This window comes from Scleropages formosus, chromosome 1 (assembly GCF_900964775.1).
Source record: "Scleropages formosus chromosome 1, fSclFor1.1, whole genome shotgun sequence".
In the NCBI taxonomy this organism is placed as follows: Eukaryota; Metazoa; Chordata; class Actinopteri; order Osteoglossiformes; family Osteoglossidae; genus Scleropages; species Scleropages formosus.
The window spans coordinates 11430512-11452602 of NC_041806.1; the positions used below are offsets into that span (position 1 = coordinate 11430512).

Here is a 22091-nt window from a genome sequence, read left to right on the forward strand (position 1 = left end):
TGTCTATGAAGGATTTTAATCACACACGGATTTTAATCAGGGAAAATATAATTATGGTAATTGGAAGTTAATTTTAAAAGGAATGTTGATTGACGGTGAAAGGTTGTTTTAACAATGGCCGCTATGAGGTATCGAATTACTGAATTTTGACGACCAAAAAATAGTAGTAAAAAATACATATTTTAAGCCGGTGTGTGTGTCGCGTGGAGAAACTGTAGGCCTAATGGCAGGCCTACTGCAAATCATAAAAACTTTCTGATGAAATTTTGGAATAAAATTCTACACATTATCTGTGATACGAAACAAATGTCTTCATTTAATTAGAAAACAAATAAAAACGGAGAAAATACAACAGTACGAGAACAAGAAAGAACACCTGACACTTTTGCACACGCTCAGCTTCAGCGGAAAGAACTTTCTTTTAAGGTGATTCTTGAATTAGTGCTGTTTTAGGATCGCAGTCCATTTTATTATGAACTACCTTAAGAGGTAGCCTCGCCCCAGTCGCCGGACAGCGACGTCTGCCATTGGCTAGAATCCTGTGCATGGAACTGATTGCAGAAAGGCAAAACTTGTTGCTCGTTTTCTTGAACGCGCCCGGCGCGCAGTACTAAACGTTGCGCGTAGTGTGATCTCTCGGTGACTAGTTCTCAGCTGGTGTGGGGCTGCAGCTCGGAGCGACTGGAAAAGGGCAAGCGCGAGAGGCTGAAGCGGCGACGGGACGAGCGTGACGTGCGGCATAACTGCAAATAAACAGGAGCGAGGAGGCGTGCGCAGGAGTGCACGGATGTGTGCCTATGTGCGTGTGGTGCGGGTAGAGCACTGGTACCCGACGCGGCTGACATTTGAAGAGAAAGACTCGCACAAGCTGCCCAGGACGTGGATTTTTCGCTTCCGTGGGCAATTGAACATGAAGAGGGAAACCCCGATCGTTTAAAGGGTGCCGCCAAGTGTCTAGGATTGATTGGAGAGTCAGAGTCGGGAGCCTCTTCGCACAAACGAGTTGTTTCGTTCATTTTGATGAGACGTTTTTATTCCATTTTTATGCGGTCTTTCGTGCACGTTATAATTAACTGAATTTGCGAAACCGAAGGACTATGGAGTCTTCGCAGCAGACCTGATATTCATCGCCTAGATTAGGAACATTTGACAACAAGCTGGAATAATACATTTTGGAGAAAGAGGGAAAAAAAAAAAAAAAAAAACAGCCCAGTCCGTGCAACCTGTCAATATCAAGACGAATTTTTTTCAACTTTTCACAGAAAGGAAATGTTTTCGACAATTCTTGGAAATACAGGATTGTGCAGGAACGTATATTTGTCGAGCCACTGACTATTGCAAATACCATTTTATCGCCTCGCGCAGAACATAAGTTTATCGGAGCACTTGACGGAGTGCGACCTAAGTCCGCGAGACCAGCGCGGCTTGGGATATATTTAATCAGTTTCTAAGCGCCTAGACAGTCTGTAGATTTAGTTCTTAATTGTAATTAATAATAATGTTAGTTTTTTGTTTTGTTTTGCACTATTTTAGAGAGGACTTTTTTTAAACGCTCACTTGTTCTTTGAAGAAAACATGTGAACTTTCTGGTGGCTTTTTTGTTACATGAAATACCTACAACTTTTGCTCTGGCCTTAAGAGGAATTTTATTTATTGGAAATCCTGTGTTGCCCAGTTTTGTTTATTTTTCCCTTTGATATTTTAATATTTTGATTGGTGAAGCTGTTTTTGCACACGCTTTTGTTTCTCAGAGGCGAAGGAAGAGAGCGCACCGCGACAACAGACACAGTGAGTCGCGCAGCGTCGGTCATGCAGGCTTGATCGAGAAGTATGTTTGGGCTGGAGCAGTTTGGTTCCCAGATTAACGACAGAGTCTCCAGCCAAGGGGATATAAACTTAAACCAATCTCGACTGAACATGAGCTCCCATTACAAGGGCCCCAATTTCCATACTGCTGGGCCACCGGGACCTGTGGAACCAGGAATGGGCACCATGAATGAGCCGCCTATGCTAGGTCTCAGTGTGAATATGAATGGGGAGCACTACAGCTATCACCAGCGAGGGCACTCTGAAATCCATGGAGGGGGGCTTCAGCAACAGCAGCAGCCGCCATCCATGCATGGGTTCTTCAACAACCAGCAACCTCATCACGGACACCCGCATGGCCACCACCCTCACTCTCATCAGCACCATCCGCACTTTGGAGGCACATTTGGGGGCCCCGACCCTGGGCCGTCCTGCCTGCACGGGGGTCGACTCATTGGCTATAACAGCAATGGAATGGGCCCCCAACAAGCCTTCAGTGAGGGCTTTGAACCACTCGTCGAGGGTCAGGGTGGAGAAAGCTTTGCTCCACAACAGCAGCAGCGATCGGCCACCATGCCAGAATTCCAGCATCATGGACCCCCCAGTGGAAGCCATGCTGTGCCGGCCCCCTGTCTGCCTCTGGATCAGTCGCCAAACCGAGCTGCCTCATTCCATGGTCTCTCTGCCACCTCCTCTTCCGATGCCCACAGCCTGGAGGCCCGCCGGCTGCCTGCACAGGGGGCCGTTGAGGGATTAGACTACACCTACCCCAGTGAGACCCCGTCAGGCCATTTTGATGTACCAGTGTTTTCCCCCTCTGAGTCAGAGTCTCAGCTCCCCCACTACGGCCCGGGGCGGCAGGTGAGTGGCGGCAGCTTCCCTGGCAACACCACTATGTCCCGGGCCCCTGGCTTGCCAGGGGTCCCCAAGGCCCACCAGCCAGCCCAGCATGGGGTCTTCTTTGAAAGGTTTGGGAATGGACGGAAGATGTCAATGGGCATGGAGCTGGGCGTCAGTGTCAGACACCCGCTGATGCAGCAGCAGCCAGCAGGCATGCTCGCCAGGCAGAATTCTTGCCCACCAGCTCTGCCTCGGCCGCCCCAGTCTGACTCCAACTCCTCAAATTCTGGCATGCCGGATAGCGGAGTCATGATGCCTGGCCAGCATAACCAATTTGAATATCCCATACAGAGACTGGAAAACAGGAATCTAAACCCCTATGGAGACCCCATGTTCAATATGCAGCAGCAGCAGCCAGGGCCAGCCCCCCCTCAGCATCCCCCAAACCAGAGACTACAACACTTTGAGTCTCCTTATCTCAACGTGGCAAAGAGGCCAAGGTTTGAATTCTCTGCTGGTCACAGCGGAGAGAACTGCAACAGCTGGAGTGGCAACCTGCACAACCCAGAGAACCATCTATCTCCTTCTGCCTATCCTGGGCTCCAGGGGGATTTCACCCCCCCTGTCACAGACAGCTTCCCCCCTGGTCCCCCGCTGCAGCATGCTGGCCCGGAGCAACAGTCTCTACAGCAGCGGCAGAACGCAGCCATGATGATCAAGCAGATGGCCTCCCGCAACCAGCAGCAGAGAATGAGACAGCCTAATCTCCAGCAGTTGGGCCATCATGGAGATGTCAATCCAAGTGGTATGGTACACGGGGGCCCAGTTGGGAGCATGCCCCAACCTGGGTTTGAGAGGGACAATGGGGGCAGGATGACCAACTTTGAGGGCCAGAATGCTCATATGACCCAGGAGAGCACGTGGTTCCCTGGACCACATCAGCCAGGGGAGATACTTTCGCGGCGGATGGGTGGTGCTGCTGCAGTGACCAGTGAGGTGGGCCCTCATGACATGGGCCACCAGCAAGGTGGTCCTGGTATGATGTACCGGCCTGCTGTCAATGGAATGGGCATGCAGGACCCCATGAGGATGGCAGGGGATGGACATGTGCAGGCCTTACATTCTCCTGGGGTGCATCCGCAATTTGGTAACAACATAGGCAACCTGGGCCAGATGCAGTCCCCTGGTGGGGGGCATCCTAACACACCCTCAGAGAGGAGGTCATCAGACTTCACGGCACCTCCATTGGGGTCCCAGCCTCCCTTTCCATACTCGGGGACGAACCGTCAAGGGCAGAATCACAGCAACCCCACGGGCGTAAACGCCTCACCAGGGAACTACCCACCCCAGTCTGAGTTCCCACCCGGGCAGCGCTCTTCTGTCAGCAAACTGGGAGCGCTCTCCCTGGGAAACTTCAGCAAACCCAACACTAAGGACAGCGTGTTTGGCCAGAGCTGCCTGGCAGCCCTTTCCACGGCCTGCCAGAACATGATTGCCAGCCTTGGGGCACCCAACCTCAATGTGACGTTTAACAAGAAGAGCCAGAATGAGGGAAAACGGAAGCTGAGTCAAACGGAGCAGGATGTTAATGGTGGTACTGGAAGTGCCGGTACAAGTGCTGTGCCAGAGTACTTCCAGAGCGGTTCCTCTCAGAGTGGCCAGGTGCCTGGTGCTGGGGGTAAACCTGCGGGTCAAAGCCAGCCGGTGCAGGGGGAAGCCAGCACCCTCTCCCCGAATTATAGCATGGACGCTACCCCCGGGAGTGAAGGGAAAGCGGCAACAGGGAGTGGGAGAGGGAGGGGGAGGAGAAAAAGGGATAGCGGGCATGTGAGTCCCGGGATTTTTTTCTCCTCTGACAGTAGCAACCCTGTTGTGAGTCCGAGCCAGCAGGCCCAGCCTGCCGGCATGGGGGAGAGGGGAGGGGGCACACCCAGCGAGAACCAACTCACATCGCCCACCTGGGGCAAAGGAGGTGACCTACTGCTGGCAGATCAGCCTGACCTCATGTCTTCACTGGACAGTGGCATCCAGAGCGTGACTAAGTCTGACGGCAGCTCCCCACACGTGGAGTTTCCAGAGGAAGGCGGGGCTGCTGGGGCTGCTCACTATGCCAATGAGGATGAGGTTTCCTCTAGCTCCGACAACCACAGTGGCCCCAAGGCCAGCCGTAGCCCGTTAGTCAGCGGCTCACCTAAGATGCAAAGGGGGGACCACGGACTGATGAATGGGCAGAAGCCACTCAGTCTGGGAATGGTGAACCATGCTACCTCTACACCTGACAGCTACGGGCTGAATGGCAGTGGGACCCATCCGAGTACACCTGGTGTGGAGCAAGTACGCACGCCCTCTAGCACCTCAGGCCAGGATGAGATCCACCCCCTGGAGATCCTGCAGGCACAGATCCAGCTGCAGCGGCAGCAGTTCAGCATCTCCGAAGACCAGCCGCTGACCCTGAAGAACGCCAAGAAGGTGGACTGCCCAGGACAGAATGGGGACAGTGAGCTCTCCAGCTGCAGCCCGGATGGTGGCAAAGGCTCCGTCAGCACTATTGACCTTGACACCCTGATGGCAGAGCAGCACGCCACGTGGTATGTGCCCAGTGACAAGTCCTTGTTGGATGAGCCAGAGGACAACAAGGCCATAACGCTCTGGGAAAAGACAAAAGGCCAGAACAACAACAAAGAAGGTAACCAGTTCACTGGTAAAGATGCTTGCATGATGCATTATTTGTCTCTATCTGCTGTATTACCCGTGATGGTTGTGTGTTTTTATATTTATAAAGACTTCCAGTAACAAAGTCACTGAAAATAAAGGACATAAAGCTAACTTACTAGTGCACGTTTCTCCCATCCACACTAAAGCCCGTCAGTCCCCTGTAGGATGCGCATTGCGTTCTGTGCCACATATTTAGCAAGGTCTGAAATAATCCAGCAAGTTTTAAACACTTTAAATGAATCAAAGAAAATCAGCAGTCCCTTGGTTGTTTGTGCCTTCCAGTGTCCTACACGAGAAGAGCGGTGTTGTATTAGGACAGCAAGGCAGTGAGTAGTGGTGCACTTTGGATGTTTACCTGGAATCGTTCACTGCTTTAGCGCCCTGTTTCCGTTTCTCGGTGAAACCACAAATTAAAACTTTTTTTCATTAAGTCGCTGTAGTTTGTGCTCAGATGCTTTGTCGTTTTGCGGAGTTTGCTTATCTCGGGTCCTCTAAAGATTATGATGATCTTCAGTTTATCGAAGAGCAGATATTTGCAATACGGAGTTTATCTGTGTGAAAAAATGAGAAACCTAACTTAGCAACGGAGAACAAAAAAGACAAAAATACTGAAAATTCAACAACTAAAATATAAAAGCAAAAGGGTGAATATAGGCTCAGTAAGGACTTAAGGGCTGAAATTCTGCAGTAAAGACGTAGATTTGTGACTCCAATAGACTGGTTGCCGCGTTAAGTGTGTTTGGCTGGAAGTATTGGAGTATGTTAATTTTATTTAATTTATTGCAGTATTTGCAGAACGTGCGACATTGTATAAGCGGGGAGGAAACTTTGAATGGAAAAGAAAGGAGCAAAGTAAACATTCCTGCACTCCTTTATCGGGAGTTTGCAGGGAGATAAATGCGTTTCTGAAAAGAGGCGTTTGGCACCAGGGGTCTCCCGCTCCTGGGGTTTGTTTTTCTCATTATGAATGATCATCAGATTGGGAAAAGTGGACCTACTTCACATGTGGTAACCCGGGAAGGGCAGCACAGCGTGAAAGGGGCATCATCTCATCTTTTAGTTACTTCTCCGATTAAGGAGGGCGTCAAAGCGACCGCAGTTTGCGCAGTTTCGGACCTGCTTTTCTGGAGTGAATCCTCAGAGCTCATACGAGCAGACATTTACACAAATGTACTCGGAATTACTGGAAGACACAATTTCTTTTTCTTAATAATGATGATAATTTCTAAAAAAAATTGGGTTTATTAAGTTATAATAAAATAGACTGCACCGTATACCAGCGTTAATTGCTTCTGAATTTTTCAGTTTAGCGTTGTATAATTTCAGAATATCTAAAATGTCTCAATTTTCCCTAATTCTTAAGAAAAAAAAATTAAAAAGCGTAATTTGCAGTAAAGTTTAAGACGAAAGATTTACATGCATGCTATGGTATAATACATTTTCACATCTGATATGCAGCTTGAGGACCGTAAAACGTAATTGTCACTGTGATGTTGATGTGGTGGGCATTTGTACCCATGTTAATTTCGTCAAACTCTGGTTGATAGTGTGTGGTCTGCTAACAGTGCTTACATACTGGCATTTTATCATTAATGTACAGTTAATACACTGAAGAAGTAGCACACTGGGATGGAACATGACTGCTGTGGTAATTGCGAGCGTTTTCCAAAATGTAAAATTAAGTGTGTCTGATCTGAGAGCATGTGTAATGGGATTAGAGAGGCGCACGAGCGCCGTTTCATACTGTTTTTGTCCATTGTTTCACAACGGGACAGTAATAACATTTTAAGGAAATAACTAATTATAGGCTATTTTTTTTCATTGTTTCAAATGATATCTTGGCGACGTTTTTTCAGTAGCGATTGAAATTATAAATGAAGGAATAAGTGAAATCTGGACATGTCCGACTCAATGTTGTGTATAATAAAACAGGCCTACGCATTTTACGAGAAGAAATAGAAATACATTTATGTACTTCTGACATTTTCTTTGGAAAAATAATATCGGTGTGTACCACACAGTTATTTCGGTATTGCTCTCCCGGGCTACTTCTAATATTCTAGTGATTTTACGTTAAGTGTTAGGTAATAAAATGTTGGATTTGCACAGTGGTGAAGTGGTTTAATTTTGAACTATTTCTAGTTACGTTTTTCCAAATGATGTAAAAGAACGGTTCTGTAGCGGTTTAAACTTTAAGTGTTCCTAAAAACGACTCCGTTGTAGACGGAAGTGTCGCCCGCTCTCTGTGGACCCCCACCCTTAGATTCGGCAGTACTTATTGACATGGCTGCGCAGCGATGTCCGTGTCGGAACACACGGTACAAATACGTGCTCCTCTGCGCCGTTGTTCTGGTTAACTGCGCGCGGGATGTGCGCGAGGCTCATATCTCGCTGAGCCGCTTTGGGTCTGATGCACAGCATAGAACCGCCAGCCCCGGTCGCATTTCTGTAGCCGCCGGGTCCCGTGATTTATTCCGAAAGGTATGTCAGTGGAGCGCGGCCTTGTCCGATGATGCGCCTCCTCTTTTCTACTTGCTCTCTCGCGCCCTGCAGCTAGTTTGTGCCAGTCGCCCGGAGGCCGATCGATAGGCTCTCCGCACAAATCACAGTGTGACACACACATACTGCAGAGACACTTGTAGCTGCTCACAATCGAGTTAATTTCAATTATTTAATTGGGATGATTAATCTTCGCGGGAAAAAGTGTAGTGAAACTGTGATTTTCATAAAGGAGAGTTATACGCTCGTGCAGCGATTTTAATCACTATTTTATCAATGAAACCAATAACACTGTCGGCTTTGCGGATACACTCCATTGCCGAAAACATTAACGGATATGATCATAACCGTTTCTAGAATGACACAGAAATTATACCCTGCAGTTCGAGGGATCCGCCTGGTGTCGTTTATTCTACACAACGACAGGGCCCAGTCCGCGGAAACACGCAGAAGATGAAGCAGTGCATGTTTTGTAATTTTTCCATCACACAATTCACATTAAGACTTGTGCAAGAAAAACTTCATTACATTTTCTCGGTTGTGCACTGTGCTCCAGTGTAAAACAGCCGAAACCAGGTGCGGTGCTAGGTAAAACAGGATACATAGGCTAGCTACACCCTACATGGCGCGCGTAATTCTTGCACATAACGCTTTTTATTCTTATGTCGTGGGCACCTTTGTTCGAGGCAACTGTACTCGTTTGTATGAGAGGGTACCGTTATTGTATCCATGTTACATGAGTGGGATTCATACCGGGACCCAAACACTTCACCACTGGATGAACCATAGGGGTTTAGCGGTCTTAAATGAAGCGATTAAACCTGTGGTAACTCGAGTCGTTCCAGGTGGAAACGGTTCTTCAAGTGGTCATGCTGCGTGCCGAGTGCAGCAGCAGGAGCAACGGGTTTTGTTTTATTTCGTAGAGGAGTTTGCTTTTCAGGTAATTATACAGGTGGTGGTGACGCATTTATTTTCTCCAGATCACCCTAAGATAGACACGTACTTGGGTTTTAAGACTTAATAATAATAATAGTTCTGTAAAAGTGCTTGTAAGGTTACAAGATAAAAATAATGTAATGACACCCTGCGGTTATAATATCAATTTGGGACACTTGGTTCATCAGTACTTTTAAAGCAAAATACATAGTTTGTAATGTGTACACTTACATTCTTTATAAATACAGATATCAAATTCTTGTATGCTGTAGTATGAGTGAGAATCAGGCAGAAAGCATCTTTCATCTTTTTTTCCCCAAACAAAAATTTGGTTTTAATAAAAGGAATGAATCACGAAACCTTGGGCCACCATGCTTATTATTTTTCTGACAGGTAAATGTACTGGCTATCTGTGTTTGCAGGTGCTCTTACATTTATAGTCATTTTTGTTTTTTTGGAAATGACTATTCTAAAAGGAATTGCGGGCTGCAATTTCACAGTTTCTTACAGCTTAAATGGCCCATTCAACTGACTCCCTGTAATAGTGGATTTGTGGACATGTAGCGTGTAGTCTGCGGACTGAATTGAGCAGGGTCTTCAGGTCATAGGAGGTGAAAAGACTCTTTATGTTATTTATGGGCTGTACTGGCACTTTATGGCAAGGTGAGTTTTACTGCCCTGAGATGGCATACAGCCCCTTCGACTGTGGGCTGGTCCAGGTGTGATCTGTGGCAACAGTAAGGGCATTTAGAGCTGTCACTGCCCCCCATCTGAGAGCTCCTGAACACAGTGGATGGACAGTGCCACCCTAAAGATGGCCTCTGTGCCAGGGACCATCAAAAATATCCTCCATATCAGGCTGGTGGGATTTAATGCATGCACACCCACTTGTTAATTTTGGCAGTGTTTCTTTCAGTTGTGGTGCCTTTTGACTTTGCCCTCTTGATGGCTTTAATGCAGAGACCTCCTCTGGTTCTTTGCACCCTCTGGCCCTGTGTCTTCATCTGCTACGCCAAGTGGCATCAGACAGTAACACTGCATTGTGGTTTTCCTAGTGCAAATCTATACATGCCCCCAGGAGCTTTGTGTTACTCTTGTATCCCAAATGTAGTAATCACAGGGATACACAGAGGATAGCTGCTGTATCCTCAATACCTTCCTGCAAGGGGATTCCAGGCTGGATGTCAGAACCCAGTTTTGCACACCAGAGAGAGGAGACAGAGAGACAGCCGGTGTATCCTGACAGAAAGGATATGTGATAGTCTCTCAGCTGATTCCCATTGATCATGCCAGACAATTGGACTGAGACGTGTGGGACTTATTTATGAGTGTAAATCGGATTGGAGAATCTGCGCAAGTCACTGTAAATGGTCCTCAAGGGCCCCTTCAGACTGTTGTATAGTGTGAGGAAATGAGCTGCTACCCTCTGTGTAGTTGTCAACATGCTTTTTTATTTTTACTCCTTGGAAAGAGTAAGTCAGGCAGATGACTGTTAATGAGATAGCGGGACTCTCAGAAATAGAAATAAAATTATTTAAAAACATGTACTGTATGATGTAGTGAAATTTTGGCAGAACAGTCAGTAAGACTTGGTATAGAAGCAGAAAATATAAGAAACTTGTGACAAAAATCTGTTCCACTTTGGTTTGGGAGTTTTGGAGATGCTCTGTAGTTCCCATATTACTCCTGACTGCGATCAGTGCTTTTCAGCATTCTGCTTTCCATCTTTCTCCCTGGCACATTTCCTTGAAGCCCCGCTTTTCTGCAATGTTTCCCTGAGTTGTTGGGCCACACCAGGAAGGGACTAGGGACATGAAGCTGACAACACTTATGGGGGTCCACTACCTGCCCTCTCTCCTGTGTAGTCCACAGCTGAATCAGACCAGCATGGGCAGCACCAGGGAAGCTTGACTGTAGGTGATACATGATGACCATCTCCCCCAGTGCTGCAAATTTCATTTTGACACCCTTGCTTTTCAATCGCCATTTCTCTCTCTGTTCATAGAGAGACCATGTATGACCAGGTTTGACTAGTGTGTTGTTCAGCCTTTGGCCACAGTTCAGCTGTTTGTGTTGTCAGTTTCATACCAGCAGGACCTTTCCATTCCTTCCAGTTTTGTGACCTTCTGCTTTTGGTGCTGTCAGTTCTCCCATCCGCTGTTCACATTTAAATCACGCCCGTCACCTTTTATTTGAGCAAGTACCTCATCTGTGCTTGAGGAGAAGCTTGGAGCAGCTTAGTAAAGTGTCCATGTAGCCTGCTGTGCCAGGGGCTGGGGGTGGTCTTTGTACTGAATTGCCCTGATTAGGAAACCATTTAATGGAATTCAAGTCACTTTATAGATTAGTCACCACACTCAGCCACGCTTTGCGAGAGCTGCACCGCAACCGGTCACACACCTTTGCCAAGCTATTAAAATCACATTTGTTCTATTGACGTTTCTTATGTGACAACATGTAACGTGCGTAGTAGTTTTGATTTAGTGTTTTTTTTTCTCTCCAGCAAAAAAAAAAAAAAAAAACGACTGACATTTTCTGAATTAAAAAAATAGCTTGGGGCCCCCCATGTTCCAGATCCATCACAGCACATGTTTGGTATCGACTTCCTCTGTAATGTTGTGCATGCTTTCACATGCCCCTGTGCAACAGGAATAGAAATCTTTACTAGATATAATCTAAGTAATTAGCAAAGGTAATTTCATGCCAAAAGTGCCTCCTCCTGACAAACGGGGAATTTGCACAACCTGAAGAAGAGTACAGCGGCACTACGTGTGTGTGCTGGAATGTCCATTTTTACAGCTTTCTGTGCAGCAGGGAGACAAGTGTTATTTCGAGATGTTGGTTCTTTTTATTTTTTTTCTTTTCCTGAATGGTTTTTATTGTTTTAACTCCCCTTTTTATTCTGCAGTTTTTTTCCCTGTTAAATGGCAGGTTTTAAATAGACATGCATAGACTGGTGTGTAAATGTATGTGAAAGACACACTCTGGGTGTGTTAGTGTGTGGTTCTCCAGCAGGCATTTTTTTACTCTTTACCTCATTCTAGGTTCTTTTGTTGTAGCTGCAAATGCAACGGCTATAGGATTGCTAGGAGTGAAAGGGGTTTTATGGTGGCTTGCCCTTCCGTTGTACTGGGAAAGGCGATAAGGCGTTTCTTTGCCATACTGCGCACAACATACCATTTATCACCATGTATCCCTTCTTTTGACTATGGAGCTACTGCACATTACATTTTTTTGGTTCACTTGTCCCTCTCTTTAAAGAAGAAAGAATACAAGATAAGTTTGTGGGGGATGAGTATCAGTGCTTGGGATTGCTTGTATGAAGGCATATGGGACAGGACTTTGTTTAGGAAAGGAATGACAGTGTCACCATAGCAAGTGGCCATAGGTCAAGGGCGTCCAAACCCTTGGGAGTGATATTTGTGACACACACAGACACCTCGTCCCATGGTTGCTATTAGCCGGTTGTTGGGCTAAACCTGAAGGTGCTTGTGCAGCTTTCTCGAGTGAACTGCCTCAATCCGAGTGCCTTTCCTCTTTTCTATTCTGTGTCTGTCCTCCCTACTGTCTGTTTGCGAAAATAAATCTCCATCCTGGCAGTGTGTGGTGAGGGCACCCCACCGACTGCGCGTCTCACAGTGCGCAGGGAGTCATCGGGTGTCTCTTTCTAATTCACTTTGAAAATCTGACAAACAAGTTATGACATTATAGACGTTTCTCCTGGGAGGAGAGAGAGGAGTTCTTCTTGTGAGGAACAGCTGAGGTTTGGTTCTGTTGCCGAGTAGCACACTAATGGATGTCATTTTTAACGGCAGCCAAAAATAGACTGCCTTTCATTTTCACCCTGTCTTTTTTTTTTGTTCGTTTTGTCATCTGTTCCTTCTTTACATAAAATTTTATAATGTCAATAACAGAGGGTTTATAATGTGCTATAAATACCACACTGGTGCTTAAAGATAATAGTAGAGATAATCTTAAATGGCATTCATGAATTAGTTCTTAGACCTGACTCATGTCTCCTGCCCTGGTAAGATTTACAGTAGGAGAACATGATTACTAACAAGATGCTGCTGACAGTTGTTGACTCAGTCCCTTCAGATATAGCCCCCTCCACCCTAAAGCTGCACTTAATGTGCAAAAAACAGAAAATTTCTGATCTGCTGCTTTGTGGCCTCAGCAGTTAATAAGCATTCAAAATCTTTAGACATTAAAAATATAGAGAAGATGAGGGGGGAGACCGTTATTTCATTGTTGAAATGTGATTGTGGATCCGCTTATTTATAGGATGAGCAGTTCCCAACGAGTGTCTTATGTGGTTCTCTGTGAGCAGGTGCCCTGTGGGAGCAGCAGAGGAGCTTTGAACATGTGAGTGCATGCACACACATGCATGTTTTGAGGTTCATTTAAAAATCCAGAAAATGGAACAATTTACAGCTGATAATACCCCCTTGAAGAAATACCTTCCTTTTATGTGAGAAGAACTCTTCTGTGTTGTCTTTAATTTTAAATGGGTATTATGACAAGGCTTCCAAGCAAATTGTTATGGATATGATTTTAATATAGCATATCTATAGCTACACAACTTAGTAACATGTACAGTGGTTGCAAGTTGTGCATTTCTCTTCCATTATTTTTCAAGCAGGTATTTTTTCTTAGCGCATGTAGACAGTAGTTCTCCAAAATTGTAGATGGCTTTCTGGGTGTTGAAGGCTGCAGAAGATATGTTTGCACACCCACCTTGGCTGCCACCTGGCCTGTACTTTGATGGGTGAAGTGATCACATGGGCCTTGGGCCACCTGTGTGTCTTGGGCACATCATGCTACCCCTGCCTCAAGATTTTTTCTGCAGCCATGTTTCATTTGCTCTTCGCTCTCCTGTCCTTCCCTGGTTGGCAATGTGTGTGCAGGTGGCTGTTGCTGTACCACTCCTACTGCTCAAACCCACACACATCACCACCTTTTTTTTTTTTTTTGAAACATTATTAGTCTGATAAAAGTCACATTTCGTAATTAGTATAATGTTTGGTCCACCATCTCTGCTTAAGTGGTGGTTGAAAAAGGAAGTAAAGAGAGGACACAGCAGCCCCTAATCCCAGAGAGGAAGGGGTTAAAGTTGCCTCAACAGAGAACACAGAGACAGCTGGGAAAAAGGAGGGCAGCGGGAGTGTCAGTGTAGACGCTGGAGCCTGGGAACCCAGGGTCGGCCTCTCTGAGAGGGGTACTCGGGCAGAAAGACCAGTTGTCCTGATCGCAAGGAGACAGACCTTGTCCAGCAGGAGCCGGAAAGGGGAGATCTCTGGCCCACTGTCGGCTGCCCCCACTTAGCACCATTGAAAACATACACTGTATTTAAATTACTATGTTGTTGTGTGTCTCATAATATTTTTTTAATTTATTATTGCTTTCTCTTTTGTCATTTTTTATGAACATATACAAAGTTAGCCTGTACGATTAAAGAAAACAACACATCAGGACTCTGGCATCTTGTACGCCCTCGCCTTGTATGACATGAAAATTCTTGGTGTGACGCAACAACAAACAGCAACACGCCAACAGCTAGTGCTGGCATGCCGAGTGCTGCAGGAGCCGTTTGCCACATGGGCCAAGTAATGGCACAGCTGAAAGATGGGGCTAGATGCTGTGGGGAAGCAAGCATTGTTTAAAAGAAAACATACAATGATGGGAGGATTTTATATTTTTTAAAATCAAGGTACCATCACGGTTGAGCAGTGTTGTGTGACCAGATATTTTAGGCAGTTAAGGTGAGCAGTGTTTTCCTAGTTAGCCCGATAGCGCTCTCTACACCTCCTCACTTTATTTTGCTTGTTTTCTGCTTTATGGTGCAAAGCTTCTGGTAACTCTGAGTTTTATTCAGCTGTGCCAATGTTTTTTGTCTTTACGAAAAAACAGCTAAATTAAAATAATTTTAATAAAAGAGTGATTTGATACGTGTATCTATAAAATAACTTTTGTCTTCTGGAATGTGTTTATAAATGGATAGCACAGTTAGCACCTTGTTATAGCACCTGTGCCCAGTGCTCAGGGAGAGGTCTACAGGCAATAGGGGATATCTTGTGAGGTTCTAGTTCACTAACCAACACAGAGAAAGAGAGAGACCACTGACTGCTGGCCAAGCACTTTTCACCTGGTCTCTGCCTTTAGAGTGGGGGGTTGTCAGATGTGAGAAATTCAGAGGTACTCAAACACCTGTGAACATTCCCTTTGCTCATGTGCGGTGGACTGGGACAACTGTCCAAGGACCAGGCAGTCTTCTGGCTTTGGCGAAGATGAGGTGGTCCAGGGTGGGGTGGCAGAATAGGATGGCAAAACTTCAGATTCAGTGTTCCTGAGGTGTGCCGTCTATGCTGGGGAGCTTAGTTTCACACCGTAGTAAAGCCAATAATGGCTCTTTTGTCCCGCTGTGGTTATGGTAGTTAAGGGCAATGCCAGGTTGGCAGCACACACTCTACTTCTGAGAGAGAGAAATAGAAGAGAGAAGAGAAATATTTGGACTGAACTCTTGGGTGAGTGGAGACTCGTCAAAGGGGTTTTCCCTGCCTGCAGTGTGTGCAGGGAAATGGAGCTAAAATGGAGCGGATTGTTCTGGAATTGCGTTGAAGGCACAATACTCTATTACGGACATGTTCATTATCTTTTCTCTTCTGAAAATATAATTAGCATTTATTAAGTAATGCTTAGCTAATTAACCTATTGAAAATGTTTGCACTTGTCTTTAATATCTGGTTGCATTTTACTTTTCGATAAGGTTTTGAACTGTTTTTAATGAGGAAATTGCCTAGGAAAAGGGGGGCTTTGTGGCTGCTGAAACAGAAGCGTTTCTTCACTGGAAAAGGAAAGAAAATTATTGAAGGAAACACACGGAGAGATGTCATTTAAATTAAAGGTTGGTTTGAAAGTGCACAAATTATATATTTCAAGACCTTTGCTACATCTGATTTCTTCTTTTATCATTGATTTTACTTTTTAATCTGCTGTTGTGTATGTGAGGGAGAGAGAGGGAGATGCTCCAGGCTCTGTGTGCGTGTGAGAGAGAAAGACAGACACACACCCTGGCCTGTATATGTTCCCCTGGGATGTGGGCCATACAGTGAGTGACAACAGACGGTGTGGGGCTCTGGGAGAAAGTCAGGGGGCTCTGGGGGCAGTGGTGGCTATTGTCAGATTCCCTTTGTGTCAGCCGACGTGAGTCCAACGCTTGGCTGCCTATCCAGGCCGGTATGCTGTCCGCATTGCCCCGTCTCCATGTTTCAGTGCCGTGGTTGGGGCTGAAAACCGGGTGTCGGTGTCATGAAGGTGTAAGGCAGAGCCCCCTGGCCAGACGCCGCCCCTCTTTGCCACCAATCACTGTGGTTGTCTCAAGCCCTAGCCTCTGCCTTCCCTTCCCACCCCCTTCTGTCTTCTCGGGCATTCAGAGGGGAGTGTGGAAGGTGGCGGCAAACCCGACCTTTTGCTGGATCCTCCTCACTTTTCCGTTCCAGTAGCCACGGCGTAGACAGGCTTCGGGGTGAGGCTGCTTTCCTGCCTGCGATTTGCACGCCCCTGCTGCATGTACGACTTCCATGTTTACATTGTGCACTGCACACTTTATATATGTATATAACTTTGTTTCTTGGATTTCTTTGCACTAATAGTGATTTTTGTAAATTTGTGATTTTCCACTAATAGTAATTTCTGGAAATTTGTGATTTATGCCTTGTGTTTTTCTTTCCTTGTGTTTTTTTTTTCCTCATGTCCTTACAATTTATGTAGGCTGCTGAGAAGATTCACAGAGTAAGAATTTCATTGTATGGTGTAACGAACTGTTTACTGTACACATGACAAACTCTTGAATCTTGAGTCTTGCATGTTGTTAACACAGCACTATGGTTGCCATCTGACAGTGCCTGCCAGCCTTGGAAGAGACAAGCAACTTTGAGAGAAGGAAGGTGTGAGGGTAGGAAACTGCTGTGAGGAGTGGAGTAACCTGTTGAGGTTGCATCTGCATTTGGTCAAGCAGAAGTGCCCCAGCAGCGCTTTTGCTACCAGCAACTGTGAGAGTTGACCAGAATTTTGTAGAAGACCTCAGTGTTGTATAGTATTGGTACAAGGGCCCAGGCCAGTTAAGGCACTGAGCTAAGCAGAGAAGTGCTGTGGTTGCAGTACTAACACTGGTATTGATACCCCGGTTCCAGCACAGGAAACCTGTCTGTGTCTTGGGGGATGGGCCGTGACAGTCTGTGCTTTTACATATAGTTTAGGCCAGCACTTTTTCCTCCTCAATCTTCTGGCTTCACTGGAGATGGGCGGTGTATAAATTTACACTTTGACAGAAGCAATTTTGCCCCAGAGTCTGGATGTTCATCAAATGGATCTTCATTACCTTGCTGTGCTGTGTGCACTGTGTTCTGAAAGGATGTCTGGGGCAGGATACAAGCTCTGCAGAGGCCCTGCCCCACCCTGTGACACTAGGTCAATGGCACAACAGAGTCTCATTACTTCCAAGTCAGAGCAGAGTAGTCAGAGGTGAGTCTTCTTAGTGTCCTCTGACCTGCCTCATGGGTTTGTGAGCTGTTCTGTCCAGTCCACGAGTTGGTCCAGGGCATCCACTTGCAGTACCACTTTCAGGAACCCACCTTGAGTCAGGGGTCTCAGTGCATTCCAGAACTTGCAGGGACTTATTTTTAGTGTCCACCGTTGACCAGTCAGCAGAACTCCCTGGTGAAGCTGTGCAGGCCACTCGGAGTGTATTTATGGTGAGACACTTTCTCCTGGCAGTAACTCGACCATCTTTTTGTGAACAGTTTGAAGGAGGTCAAGTATAGACCTGTTCACCTTGCAGTTCACTGTTATTATATGGAAAATTATTCTAAATGAAAGGAAATAAAGGTGATTAATTGATGTGTACTTGTACTGCAGATTCTCTGAAATGATTGTACCCCTGTTAATTCTGCTCACATAAGCCTTTGCTTTAGGAAACTGCATTACTGCTCATATTCCCGCCGGGTAGTGTTTTTGGGTGTGTTTGCAATTATAATGTTCATTACTGTAGATGTCTTTCATTAATTGGTTGGCTTTTTATTTTTCCTGCAGCTCCAGTTAGTTCCTTAGCCGACACTCATATCCGGAGACATAGATTAAAGTTTATTTTGTGCTCACTTTTCTAGCTGCCTGTACAGCGGGGCCGATAACTCCAGTCGAACGGGTTTGAGAGCACATTTTAATCAGTGCCTCAATCACACCCGAAACTCCGGGTGAGATGACATGCTTATGAAAATACTGGATTTAATAGGACAATTTGGAGTTGAGGTGAGTGAACTCCATGAAGTCCTGTGATCCTCACGGAGTATAAATGCCTCTCCTTGCTGTATGGTTGTATGCTCTGTTGAAAGGTACAAAAGCACTGCATTCTTAGTGCAAGTCCAGCCTCTCAACCACTGTGTTGCTCTGGTTACCTGAGGACTGCAGGAGAGACTTACCTTGTTCCTTTCTCTGTGTTTCCACCCAGGTGCAGACTTGTCACAGACCAAGGGTGGGGCTGGGACCTCTGGAGCTGTTGGAAGCCACCTGCAGTGCCTGTCCGTGCACTGCACGGACGAGCTGGGTGATGGGAAGGCCCGTGGGGGGCCCGTCTCCTCCTGGCGCTCGCTGCACTCAGACATCTCAAACCGTTTTGGCACCTTTGTGGCAGCCCTCACCTGACCTGGCAGCAACACCCGTAACCACAGTGACCATGAATAGGGGAGGTGCACGTTGATGTAAATCTTGGTCAGGTGAGAGACACAAACACACCTATGTACAACAAGGCTGGGAGGGTGAATCTGTTAGCCCAGTCACAGTCACACCTAGAAAACCTCAACTTGATATTTTTTTTTTAATTTTTGTTTTAAGAAAACAAGTAAACAAGGGTCAAGAGGGTTTCTAGTGAGAGCAATGAAAAAATACCTCTGGTTATGTTATATCAGTGCTGAGATTTTCTTCATGCTTTTTGCAGTGTGAGTAAATGTTTCAGTGTTTTGTTATTACTATGTGCACTCTGCTATGACACCCAGCTGGCTTTGGAAAAGCCATGCTGCAGCACACCCTTATTTGCATGGTGATGTCACACAGCGGTAATCCCTGCTAATGTTAGAGCTCACTTGCAAAGCCATTACTGTCCAGCTGGTCGCTCCTCCCTGTTTGCACCCCTAATGCTACCTCCCACAGGGGTGGAGTAGGAACAGTGCAGTTCTGAGGGAAGAAGCTCTTTTGGGATGGGTTTTGCAGGAGCCTTAAGAGTAGTAGCTGAACCACCAGCCCATTCTCTCAAGTAAACCCTCTAAGCCCCATTAAAATCTGAAATTTATATGCGATCATTGTTGGAATCTAATGCAAGTGTGAGCGGTGCCGCTGTGCAGTTGACACAGTCCTCAGGGAGGGTGGAATGTGACCTGGGTAGCTGGAGCATGTGCCAGAACGTATCTGAGCTGTATGGGTGCGCTCCCGTTTCAGGTGTATGGAAATACACACGGACTTTAAATGCAGCCTGCCATCCCCTATCTGCCATCCTGCATCAAAATTCCCTAGTCTACAGTTTGTCGACGGCTTTCCTGACCCACTTTAAAAAGTCCACTGAAGCATCCACAAAATGTCCCCAACTTCTTTTTCTTCTTCCCTTTTTTTCATTTTCATAAGAAGATCCAGCACTGGTATACTGTACTTCCAGTGGAGGACAGGTGGGTTGGAAAAAAAGGAAATTAAAGAGTATTGGTATTGCACATGTAAAATAACAAACTTTGCTGTGTGTTAGGCAATCTTGTAATCTTTGAATAAATCAGTTTAGTTTGATCTTTGGAACAGTAGATGGAGGGCTGTGAAGACAACTCGACAAGTTTTTTTTTTTTTTTTTTTTTTTTTTTTTTAATAATATGTAAAGTGCAGTCTCCTGTTTTCCTGCATACTGTATATATCTGTATATGTTTTATTGAGCAACTAAATAACAATAAATATGATGTTAATGGTGGGCTGTGCTTGGTGTGTTTGAGTTAAATATACAGCAAATGTATAGTGTATACAATGTATTTATGCATATCAGTTTATTCTACACATTTCACACTGCAGTTTTTCAAATTACGTTGTAATGTGTTTGAACATGTTAATATCTTAAATTCTAAATAATGTTAATACAAATTCATGTAGCACACAGAAGATTGTGTACTCATGCTTATTTAACCTGTTTTGCTTCAGTAAAAATGGTGACTCCATGAATAAGCAGGACAGCTGGTAGCATAGTGGTTAGAGCTGCTCCCTTTGGATCTCATGTCTGGCTCCTGTTGAGCAAGCTACTTAATCTAAGTTGCTCCAGTAACAATTACCCAGGTATACAGATGGGTAAATAACTGTAGGTAGATTAACATTGTAAGTTGCTTTGGTGAAATGTGTCAGCTAAATAAATACATGTATGTAGATTTTTCACTTGCTCAGTGAGGCTGAGGTCGTTAGCATTAGGGTGGGTTTGGCTTCTGAGGTTTCTCACCCCGTGTTTTCTCTTTGCTACTGTCCAGCAAATCTTCATCAATAATCTGCATGAACAGTTAGCAGGGATCAATGCTGCACTCCCAAGCAGCTCCTACTGCAGCCATCAATATCCTCTAACAGGACATTGAGTGGGTGTCCTGTTCTCTGTAGTGTGTCGTGTGGGTGTGTGTTTGGCTCCGTCCCCAGCACTCAGTCACTCTCACTGTATTCCCACGCACTGCCAACTGCACCCATGGTAACTTCTGAAGCAAAGAAAGCTGGGGTTTAACATGTGGAACACACCCATGACTGGCAACAGGGTAAATAAACCATGTGCTTCCTTCCATTTTATGCACAGCTTGCTGAGGGTCATATGCAGGGGTGAATCCAAGTGCTGAGAATGTTGCTGTATTTTTGCGAAAGGTGTTTTGCTTTGGTGAATAATCAGGTCTCTAAGTGACTATAGCGTTAAACTATGTGAATGAGCAGTCAGTGACATGGATAAAGACATTGTGATTCCTCTTGGAAAAAATTCTCAGTAAAAGTAATAGTTACAGGACCTGAACCCTGTCCAGTCCTTCACTATCACCTAAGTAGCTCAGTTATTTCAGTTACAGAAGGAATCTCCTCATCTAGACCTGTATTAAGAGAGTCCCTTTGACAAGGTGGTAAAAGTTTTGTGGAGGCAGTGAGAATGTTTTGCTATTCTGAACAGTACTGAAGATCTCCTGAAGCAATCTTTTCAAAATCGCAGAATTATCCTGGTTGATTTGACATTCTAGTATCCTGCAGGACTGGCTGTGCCTGACTCCATAGGTAATATCTGGGCCTGGATCTAATTCTGTGTAGTGCACTGAAGGAGCTCAGAAGGTAATCTACACATCTTCTCCTATCTAAGATAAGATGCACTTTAGATGGGTGTAATTTCAAGTGTGGATATTTTCTTTCCGCCTCTCTCTCTAATATACCCTTTCTCAGCCAGCCAAAGCAACAGAAGGTGGACATGAGAAGGAGCTCTGCCGCACAATTCCTCCAGAAATCAGAGCCTCTTCTTCAGAAATTCTGGCATCACATTATATAATCATTTTATTGTCATTCTGGGATAAATGGGTGAGGATGGTTCTTTGAGAAGTCTTCGTGAAAACTTCTGGTGACTAAATATTATAGGAAGTGATTATGCCAGGTGATGTAATGAATTAAAAAATTATTAGGAAGGTGATTAGGAATCGTTTATATTCGGATAAAGTTTTATGCAACTACTTGTGTGATGTACATTGGTTAATATGGTGGTAAGTAACTAACTGTCCTTTAGAATCATGCATCTGCGAGTTTCTCTTTCTGCTAATGTAATGCACACATTGCATTTTCTATGAGTTGTGCATTTCTTTTGAAAAAAAGTGTCTGTTAAATGAATAAATGTAAATGATACAGACTGATTGAACAATAGCTCTCTGGGAAAAAACAGTCATGTGCATCTTCTTCTGCAGTATTCCTGTGTGCATAGCTCTTATGTCCAGCATTCTCATGAATGCATGCAAGCACTACCAGGAGGAGGCTGGGTGCTGGCAGGGAACCATTTCTCTCCTTACTTTTCCAGTATCCAAAGAATAACAAAACTAACACTAACAAATGTCTGTTGAGAGCCTCAGGGGCAGCCAGAGAAGTGCATCTGTGAGACTCTCCCTTTCGTACCATAAGATTCACCCTAACGCTGGCCCATGCTTTACACACCAAATGCCTATAAATACATCTTGTATTTGTTTAAAGGTGATATGCATCTTTGGGAAAATACTGCAGTGTTG

General features: G+C 45.3%; 1 protein-coding gene across 2 annotated transcripts; it reads left to right on the forward strand.

The window, feature by feature from the left end:
• Positions 1-564: 564 nt before the first annotated feature.
• LOC108934730 (transcriptional activator MN1-like) lies at positions 565-19684 on the forward strand. 2 transcript variants are annotated; one of them, XR_003798137.1, is made up of 3 exons: positions 565-5332; positions 18302-18566; positions 19285-19684. XR_003798137.1 is itself a non-coding variant. In XM_018752788.2 (2 exons), the coding sequence occupies exons 1-2, from the start codon at positions 1831-1833 to the stop codon at positions 18493-18495; spliced, it is 3696 nt and encodes a 1231-aa protein (XP_018608304.2). In that variant the 5' UTR covers positions 565-1830; the 3' UTR covers positions 18496-19682. The 2 variants fall into 2 exon arrangements, 1 of the variants encoding a protein (XP_018608304.2); XM_018752788.2 differs by having other exon boundaries at positions 18302-19682.
• The last annotated feature ends 2407 nt before the right edge of the window (positions 19685-22091 follow it).